This window comes from Cynocephalus volans, chromosome 4 (assembly GCF_027409185.1).
Source record: "Cynocephalus volans isolate mCynVol1 chromosome 4, mCynVol1.pri, whole genome shotgun sequence".
Lineage (NCBI taxonomy): Eukaryota > Metazoa > Chordata > Mammalia > Dermoptera > Cynocephalidae > Cynocephalus > Cynocephalus volans.
Window position 1 is genome coordinate 15,510,521 of NC_084463.1, and position 9,953 is coordinate 15,520,473.

Consider the following 9,953-nt stretch of genomic DNA (forward strand, 5'->3'; position numbering starts at 1 on the left):
ATAAAGAAATTTTTTGACCTACTTGGTTCAATTGTAGGTCATAAGACCCCCATTCCAGAAAAGGTCTTGCCCCATACCCTGGAGGAAGGAATACTACACAGAGAGGCCAAGAACAATCTGACAAGCAGGCCTTGCTGGGTTTCCCCACTCAGTCTATTAGCATTAGGTAGTACTTTTCTTGTCCAATCACATTTCTACATGACTGTCCCTGCTTCACAGAACTGAAGCATAAAAATGGACAGTTTTCCTTATATCTTTGGGTCTTCATTCTGAAGGCTCCTGTGTCATGTAAAACTATGATCAAATAAATTTGTTATGGCCTTTTTCCCTATTAATCTGTTTGTCGGTCAATTTTTCAGTGAACCCTTAGGGGGTTGATGGAGAAGTCTCCCGTGGCCTCTACAAAAGCAAACCTTCTGTGAATGTGCATTTTTACATAGTTGTGACTTTGGGACCCTGTAAATGTTTTGCATAATAAAAAAACAAAACTAAATTAAAAAATCCAACTCTAAAACCATGGCAGTAATATAGATTTTACTGAATGCTCAATGGGGAGATGAAGGGGAGAGTTACAGTGCACACACAGCATGAAACAAAACTCCTGAATTAAACATTCTTTCCTGTTTTACATAATCTCTTAATCCTCAACCCCCATCACCTCTAAAAATCCTTTCTATTTTGTCCCAGCTAGAATTTCTCACCAAGCAAAACAGAAGTCCTGCAGTTAGCACAACTGCAGAAACCAGTGTTGCTACAGCAGGCCCCTGGAGGGTTTTTTAACCCCACTACATTTTCCATTATAAAATTCTGCAAGGGTAGTGCCTCTAGGCGGTTCGTTTTCTCAAGATCTGGCTTATTTTCTTCTCAATCCCTGGACTCACACTGGCTTCCTCCCCAAAGTCACTTGGAGTCTTCGTCACTGCCCACAGCTGGATTTCCAGCTGGTTTTCCTAGGAGTCAAGGGTGTGGCTCATTAAATGTGGCTTTGGACTAGTAAATCTCAGATCTCTCAAAGGGGAATTTTTGGTCCAAATCTAATTGAAATACTCTCTTAGAGGATCTTGCCAGCTCTGAGATGGCCTTTACATATTTTCTTGGTAGAAAACTGGCCAGTAATTGCACACAGTGCTGGTGCAGCAAATTTGCTGAGTTTGATTTTGGGCACATTGAGTGTGAAGTGCCAGTGAGAGATACAGGAGCTGTGTCTGTCCAGGAAGCAGTTGGACTGAACTTTGCAAGAGAGGTTCAGGCTGAAGACACAGATTTAGAAGGCATAATGTATAAAGCAGAGGAGATTATGATGGCAACGGAATGAATATGGGAGAGTAAAGTCCCAGAGGCCAAGGGTGGAGGATGTGGTCAGTGTGTCAAGTGCTGTAGGAAGATTAAGAACAAAATAGTGTTCAGTGGACAAGTAAGATCCCTGAAGAGGAGATGGTAGGAGTGGTGAGATAAAGTATCTTGAAAAGGAGGTGGGCATATTCCCTAAGACTTGAAACTGAGGAAAGGATGCACAGTGGGACAATAAAAACATCAGCACCAATTACCACACAACAAACCATGGTTCGGGCAGAGGGATAAAACTAATCTTTAAATTATTCTCCTTTGGTTAGTGAGATTAACATTTTGTTCTCAGAGCTTGGATTGGGCTGGGGGTAGAAACACATTATTCTGTAAAATCAAGTAACAAAAATTGGAAAGTTGGAGTCTGGTGGCTGGAGAAGGGGAGGGGAAATCGCAAGAGAAAAGGGAAGAGAAATGGCCTGAGGAAGTATTAAGTTGGAGCCTGACAGAGGTGAGAGAGAGAGGATAGACAAAAGCCATTGGAGTTTTAGAGACTGCTGTCCTAGCTCAGGACCATAGTATAACCCCTACTATGTCCCCAACGCCTCACTCGAGGTTTGTGATATATCTCAGCTTTGTCTCAGTGATGCTTTGGGGAGTGAAAGACTCAGGCAGTGTTCAGGGGGCAGAGTGAAGAGAGGGAAAGACAGACACTTTCAGGAGTCCAGGCCAGAGTGGTGATGGAAAATTCGATACAAGTAGGAAATTAAAGCAAAGGTGACCAGGGGAAGGAAAAGTTCTCCAAGTATCCTTGGAGTTAGAAAACACTAGGATTCCCAATATATTTGGGATGGGGCCTCAAATATATATATTTTTATATTTTATATATATACTTATTTTTTAATATATATTTTTTATATATTTTATATATATATACTTATTTATTTCAAATATATTTCAATATATATGTATATTTATTTATTTCAAATATATTTTGAATATCAGGAGTATTGAAAGGGCGACTTCTTGAGGAACCTGCAGCTGCCCAGGCATAAATATCTAACTAGAGTGTTCAAGCAAACAAATTAATAGGGACTAGGGTAGGAAGTTGAACTGTTTCCACTCTATGGCCCCCTTCTCTCAATGACAGTGAAGTAATCTCCTGAGGATCATGAAAAAAACCTGCTGAGGAAAGTTTGGAATAGCAGTTTGGGAATTCTATAACAATGTTTTCCCTTGAAAACCTCCTGAGAACAGGTACTATCTTAAACTTATTTTTGTATCCCCAAAGCACTGTAGTAACTCAATAAATGATGGAATAGATGAACGAATAGAAGAAGACAAGGAAACGGTCCGACCCGAGCCTAAAAATCCCACGCTCCTGGGCGGGGAGAAAGAGCAGCGTCCAGATATAGCCAAGTCCGAGGTCCGGTTCTCTTGGGAGTCTGAGATCGAAGCGAATATTCCGACTCGGCCCCTCAACGGGCCAATCAGTGCCTCAAAGGGGCGGGGATTTTGGTGTCTCCGCCCCTCCCTTTGGAACGTACGTATGTTTGGGCGTCGTTCAAACGGACCAATGAGAGCTCGACGTTCCTGCGGTTAGCCCTCGCCGATTGGCCGCAGTTTGTCGTCTCTCCCTCCTTATCACGCCTCTTGCCCCACCTCTTCTCACACAAGATGGTGGCGCCCAGTGGAGTAGAGGCCGCACCTGGGGTTTGCTAACCTGACTCCCTCTCCCACTCCCCCTTTGGGCGCCAAACGCCGCGAGCGGGAGGACGGGGGCCGGGCGGGGACAGGGGCATCTGTGTAGCTGGGCCGCGAGGTCGCGCCCAGCCTGCGCCGCCCCCACCCGGCCCCGGCCCGGCCTGGCCCGATCCCATCCCATCCCCTCCGTTCCCTGTCTCCTCCCGGTCTGACCCATTGCCCGGCCGTGGTACGCTACACGAGACCTCCAGACCTCCAGAGCTGAGGTTTCTCCTCCAGCCCGGGCTCGCCTTCACTTTAGAGATATTTGGTCTCTTCTCTCCCAAGCAGCCCGCCTTCAAAACTGGGACTCTTGGACTGGCACCTGACGCTCTTTCCCTCTGCTAAGACTTCACTTCCCCGTAACCCACTTCTTCCTCAGATACTTGGTTCCCGCTGGGTTGGAGACAGCTCTCTTTCCTTCCAAACTCCCCCCACCCTCCGAAATATTAACAACCTTGACAACTCCCTCAACTGAGAAGCCAGACTTCCTTTTGGACTCATCTCGATAGCCCTATCATGGAGGCTGTGTACCTGGTAGTGAATGGAGTGGGCCTGGTGCTGGACGTGCTGACCTTGGTGTTGGACCTCAACTTCCTGCTGGTGTCCTCCCTCCTGGCTTCCCTGGCCTGGCTCTTGGCCTTCATCTACAACCTTCCGCACACGGTACTGACTAGTCTTCTGCACTTGGGCCGCGGAGTCCTGCTTTCACTGCTGGCCTTGATCGAAGCCTTGGTTCGGTTCACCTGTGGGGGCTTGCAGGCCTTGTGTACTTTGCTCTGTAGCTGCTGCTCTGGCCTGGAGAGCCTAAAGCTCCTAGGGCACCTGGTCTCTCATGGGGCACTGCGGAGCCGGGAGATACTGCACCGAGGTGTCCTCAATGTGGCCTCCAGTGGCCATGCTTTGCTGCGCCAGGCCTGTGACATCTGTGCCATTGCCATGAGCCTGGTGGCTTATGTGATCAACAGCCTGGTCAACATCTGCCTCATTGGCACTCAGAACCTCTTCTCCCTGGTGCTGGCCCTGTGGGATGCAGTGATGGGGCCTCTGTGGAGGATGACGGACGTGGTGGCTGCCTTTCTAGCCCACATTTCCAGCAGTGCTGTGGCCATGGCTATCCTTCTTTGGACCCCCTGCCAACTAGCTCTGGAGCTGCTGGCCTCATCTGCCCGCCTCCTGGCCGGCTTTGTGCTTGTCAATCTCACTGGCCTGGTGTTGCTGGCTTGCGTGCTGGCAGTGACAGTGATCGTGTTGCATCCGGACCTCACCCTGAGGCTGGCCACCTGGGCACTCAGTCAGCTCCATGCCCGGCCATCCTACCACCGGCTCCGAGAGGATGTTGTGCGGCTGTCTCGCCTAGCACTGGGTTTGGAGTCCTGGCGCCGAGTGTGGAGTCGAAGCCTGCAGCTGGCAAGCTGGCCAAACCGGGGAGGGACACCTGGAATTCCCCAAGGTGGACGTAGGAGGATGTTCTCAGCCAGGACCCAGGCACAGGACACTCTGCCTGGAGCAGGGCCCAGGTCAGAGGCAGAAGAGGAGGTCAGGACCGTCAGAGCAACACCTGCCTGGGGCCGAGAGAGGCTCAATGAGGAGGAGCCTACAGCTGGGCAAGACCCATGGAAGTTGCTGAAGGAGCAAGAGGAGCGGAAGAAGTGTGTCATCTGCCAGGACCAGAGCAAGACGGTTCTGCTTCTGCCCTGCCGGCACCTATGTCTGTGCCAGGCCTGTACTGAAATCTTGATGCGCCACCCCATCTATCACCGCAACTGTCCGCTCTGCCGCCGGGGCATCCTGCAGACCCTCAATGTCTACCTCTGAAAACTCCCTCCCTGCCTGCCCACTCCTTCATGATCCACACAGGCACCTGTGCTAGGACAGCACTAACACCTCATTTCCAGTTCCTGGCCTGAATCCCCTCCTGTCCGCATGGCTGTCACTCCAAGCCTCCAAGCCATACATGAGACATTGAGATGGAATTCTCTGGAAGACTGCGGTCTGGGTGGGGGCAGGGTAACATAGCTTCTCCTTACCCAGTGGGTCCTTTTGATGCTGAGGGTGGTGAGTATGTCACTATGCAAGGGCCCTGAGACTGCCGTGGGCTCTCCTCCAGCCTACCCTGGGCCCACCCAGATGCCAGCCTCTGGGGCTACCTCTCTCTGCTTCTGGTTTTTCTTTCTTTCTTTTTTTTTAAAAAGATGACCAGTAAGGGGATCTTAACCCTTGACTTGGTGTTGTCAGCACCATGCTCACCCATTGAGCTAACCGGCCATCCCTATATGGGTTCCGAACCCGGGGCCTTGGTGTTATCAGCACCGCACTCTCTTGAGTGAGCCACAGGTTGGCCCTGCTTCTGGTTTTTCTTTTGGGGATTTGTATGTCCTTTCCCTGCCTTCTTCCCATTTTCTCCCCAGCTTCTGCAGCCACAACACATAGGTGTTATTTGGGTGTTTTGGCAACTCAAGGACCTTGGAATGATCTTGAACCTTTGTGTTCAGCCAGAGCCCCTGTACCCTGGTAATTTTGGGGGTAAGATCTCGCAGGTGCTCTCAGTGCCACTTCTGTCTGTCATGATCTTATGAGGTTCCCTCCCAACTTGATCCAAAAGCTGGAATCAGGAGTTTACCCCTGGAGGGGTGCATCTACACCTGGCTTTGGGACCATGTACCCTCCAGCACCCCAGCTCCATTGGGAGCCTCAGGAGGGATAACCAGATTTCTACTCATTCCCCTTTCATGCCCCACATCACGTAGAAAAATGGCATTTATCTTCTGTTTGTCTCTCCCTGGCATTGGAGAGGGCAGACTGCACATTTCACTAGGGTCCAAACAGAAGGGGCCAGGCCTGGGGACATGCAGTTCCCTGAGGGGTCCATCTGGCCCAGTTTCCATTGAATAAAGTTCTGTTGACAGTTATGACACCCTGTGTGTGCATCCCTGCAACAGGGAGCTGTTGGTCAAGGTAATGGATGCTGCAGCAGAGTCCTTCAGTCCTGCTGCAGTCAGAAGTGTGATCTCTTGGGGACTTGGACTTAAACTGGGGGCTGAGGGAAGAGATAAGATAGGGTGGGAAGACTGTGCCATGGGCAGAGCCCATGCCAGATGTGGTTGGTTAGCACTGATCTCTGCCTCTCTTTTCCAGAGAGATCTGGAAAAGCGTTCCCTATCTTTTCCATTTTTGCCAGAATTAATCCCTAGTAGAGAGGAATGTGAACTTTTCCACCCCTTGAGTCAGCTTTCTTGGCTTTTCCTCTAGTGCCATTCTTCCCAGGAGGGAACTTGGGGTTCCTGCTGCCTGGTGTCCAATCTACCCTCTGATCCCTGGAGGAGCTGGTGCTTGTCTTTGTGTCTCTTGGCATAGAGTCTGGTGCTAGGATGGACTGGAGTGTGGCTGCGGGATCTTGTGGTGGAGAACAGACAGCTGAAACCTGGGATGCCTGAGGCCTGTCACTAGCCACAGTTGGGGCCCACTCCCCCCATTGGGAACTGGTCGTATCTGCCTTCACGTGACCAGCCAGGGAGGAGGGGCACTGCCCCATAATTATATGTTACATCTAGGAGCATAGCCTGGGACTGCCTTCTGGAACGGGGGTGGGGGGTGGGTCTCTGCTTCTGAGTTGAGAGACTGAGCAGACTGTGGGACTGACAAGCCCTGGTTTGTTAGTCATTGGATTGGGGGTGGAGCCTGGGCTGGGTTCTGAAGGTCAGGGGAGGGGAGCATTGAAGGGGCTTTGTGGCCAGTCTCAGACTTAGTGGCTCGGCCCACCCAGGCTATGCCCAGCACAGTGGGGGTGAGTTCCCCACTTCCACCTCAGAGTTGGGAGGCCTGAGGGAGGGCTTGGCTCTTTCTCCTCCCTTCCCCCAACCCTGGAGAGGAAGCTGAGCAAAGGGAGGCTTGGCTCCTTCCAGTCTGTTTAATGTGGGATAAACATTTTATGAGGGAAGATAAACTTCCTGAGCTGGGAGAAAAGGACCCCCTTTTCCTCCACCCCCATCTGGAATTCCTTTGGCAGACTTCAATAATACCCTTCCTCTGCCTGCCCAGTTACCCAACCTCATTGCTGCATTCTGGAGCTGGGGTACCCCCTTGTGGTCATCTCAGAAACTACTTATCTCTGGACACCTAGGGACATTCCACTTACCTGGCACGGGTGACAGAGCAATAGCTTTCCAGTCATCTAGGGACCAGGCAAGCAGCCAGAGCAGCCATGAATGAAAATCCTGGGCTCTTTTTTGTTGGAACAGGGCAGGGATATGTGTGGTGAAGGCAGCCTCTGCCTGGTTCATTTGCCGTCTGCTTTTTTTGTTTTTTTTGTCAGTTGGCTGGTACAGGGATCAAATCCTTTACCTTGGTGTTATCAGCACCACTCTCTAACCAAATGAGCTAACTGGCCAGCCCCCTTCACTTGTCATCTTTGAGTTAGAAAAAGGCACCCCTTTCTCTGGGTGGCCGTAGCCCCTCGCCAGTAGAGCACCCCCAGACACTCCTTTACACAACCTAGGAGGCAGCTCTGGGGAGCAGCTTCTCCTACGCCTGGGCCTGCTCCACCTACCCAGTAGCTCCATCCCGCCCATGAACCCTCCCTTCTGCTTAAGCACCTGCCCGTATAACCTTCAGAAACGGCATCCCAACCACTAAAGAAGAAAAGCTGAAGCCAGTAGGAGGGTTTTTAGATTTATTGAGTGATCTCTGAGAAAAGGGCCGGCCTTGGGAGGAGGTGGGATGGAGGAGGACCCAGAGAAGCAGAAGACCAGAAAGAGAGCACCCCACCTTGGGGTCCTGGGCCAGAGCAGCTGGGGTACCCACACTTGCCAGCACAGCACACGCCTTTGGTCTTGGGCAGAAATCCAGTCACTGCCCCATGCCGTCAGCCCTGACCTCAGACAGCCTCTGTCCCCATTCTTTGCCAGCCGCAGGACTGAAAGGCCTCTACCTCACCTCCTAGTCATTCACAATGTTCCAGGGGGGCCAGCCCTCCCGGACGATGTGGCTGTCAGTGTCACACCCTCTAAGTGAGAGAGCGCGAGCTCACTTTCCAGTGGGCACTAAGCGAAGACTGGGGAGCTGTGCCAGTCAGAGTACACCAGAAATCCAGAGAAGGTGCTGTCTGTCTTGATGCTGGCATAGATGCCAATGTAATCACCCACGCCCACCTGCACCCACACCTGGTCCTCGGGCTCCAGCCTCACCATGGCGCCCCCTGAGAGCGAGGCTGGCTTGGGCCATCCCCCGAAAAACTGGAAGAAAGAGGCGATGGATTCGCCATTCTTGACCAGATCGAACTGCAGGCTGGCCCGGTAGACGGTGGCGTGGACCGCGAAGTAGTAGACCCCGGGCACCTGGCAGGTGAACTTGCCGGTGGCGGCGTCGTAATGTCCCTGCTCGTTCACCAGCACGCGGTCGAAGGGTAGGGGCGCGTCGGACGGCGGAGGCACCCGGCTCTCACCCCGCTTGGCGCTGAAGGCGGAGCGCGGAGGCACCGAGCACTCCCCCGCAGGACCGGTCGCCCCCGCGGGTCCCGCCTCTCCTCGCGGCCCGGGCTCCCCGCGCGGCCCCGGCAGTCCTGCGGGGGTAAGGGGAGGGGTTAGGATGGGTGTAGCGGCCGGGTCAGCCCGCAGCGGGGTGCCGGGAGGGCGACTCTAAGGGACTCCCCCGTCCTCTCTAAGCCTTCCCTGCCGCCACTTCGTCGTCTAGTGCCTCCATGGTGCCACACCAGTTCCTCTCCGCCACCCTCTTCCTGCAGGGCTTGGGGCAGATCTGAGGGGCTGGTCAAAGAGGGTCCAGGAGTTGGGGCTCCCGCCGGCTGAGTCACCCCGCTCCACCCCCACGCAAGCCCACACGGAGCCGGAATGGAGGGGAGCAGCGCCCCCTGGCGGGGCCGGAGAGCGCAGGAGAGCGGCGGCAGTGGCCGTGCTCGCTCAGACGTCCCCACGGACGGCGGCGAAGACGGTTTCTTACCCGGCCTCCCGCCTTCGCCTTTCTCGCCCGGAGCTCCGGGCGCGCCGTCGCGGCCGTCTCGGCCGTCGCGGCCAGGCAGGCCCTGGCTGCCGTGGTGGCCCGGCGTGCCCGGAAGGCCGGGGTGCCCCGGACACAGGCTGGGGATCTTGTTGTCGTCCAGCGGGGGCGAGCCGGCCGCCAGGCCCAAGAGCAGCAGGGCGAAGAGCGGCCTCATGGCGCTGGCACGGGGAGCCCGAACGCCGGGGTCCTCTCGTAGTCTGTGGGCCAGACAGGACGGCAGTCGGGACCCAGAACTCCCGGACCCGCCTCTTCCCTACCCCCGGCGCGGCCCGGTCGGTCCCCACCCCGTCGCCCTGCCCCTGAGGCTGAGCGGCCGCGGGTGGATGAGGGAGGGGGCGCCTCCGGACCCGAGAACCTGGAGAGCGCAGGGAGCGGGAAAGGAGAGGCCGGCCCTCGCCCCCCGCCCCGGGCCCGCGCCCAGGCTGCCGCGGTCCCCTCCCCCACCCTCCGCTCCGCCCGACTTACGCCCGCCCGGCGCCCCCGGCTGCTCGCGCTCTCGACGGCCTCCTTCGCGCCGCGCGCTCGCTCGCTGCCCCGGGCCCTCCAGCCGGGCGCCCCTGCCCTCGCCGTCCCGCTGGTCCTGGGTCGCTCCCTGCCGGCCCCGCTCTGCTCCTCCCAGACTCCAAGAGGAAACCAGTTGTTCAGGGGCCAAGAGCTCCGGGGCCGGGAAATAGCAGGGAAATAACTCGTGGTGTCGCCCGGCGGCCGGCCAAAGTTTGAGGGAGGAAGGAGGGGGAGAGAGGCTCGAGCCGGGCACGGAGAGGCAGGGCTGTGAGACGGACACGCAGGGCACCTCCTGTTCCCAAGAGCCGGAGGCAGAGGTGATGCAGTGGCAGACAGCGAGGACGGCTCTAGTTCAGGAAGGAGTCCGAGCAGAGAACCGAGGGTGGAAGATTCAAGGGGCAGAGAAC

General features: G+C 54.9%; 2 protein-coding genes across 2 annotated transcripts; one reads left to right on the top strand and one right to left on the bottom strand.

Annotated features, from left to right (window-relative positions):
* The first annotated feature begins 2,972 nt into the window (after positions 1 to 2,972).
* Positions 2,973 to 5,928, top strand: RNF26 (ring finger protein 26). Its single transcript, XM_063094115.1, has one exon. It carries the CDS (start codon positions 3,547 to 3,549, stop codon positions 4,843 to 4,845), a length of 1,299 nt encoding a protein of 432 aa, XP_062950185.1. The 5' UTR covers positions 2,973 to 3,546; the 3' UTR covers positions 4,846 to 5,928.
* A 1,766-nt stretch (positions 5,929 to 7,694) lies between these two features.
* C1QTNF5 (C1q and TNF related 5) lies at positions 7,695 to 9,694 on the bottom strand. The gene is made up of 3 exons (XM_063095340.1): positions 9,508 to 9,694; positions 8,983 to 9,239; positions 7,695 to 8,587 (listed from the first exon to the last, which is right to left on the bottom strand). The coding sequence occupies exons 2-3, from the start codon at positions 9,194 to 9,196 to the stop codon at positions 8,070 to 8,072; spliced, it is 732 nt and encodes a 243-aa protein (XP_062951410.1). The 5' UTR covers positions 9,197 to 9,239; positions 9,508 to 9,694; the 3' UTR covers positions 7,695 to 8,069.
* Positions 9,695 to 9,953: the final 259 nt, after the last annotated feature.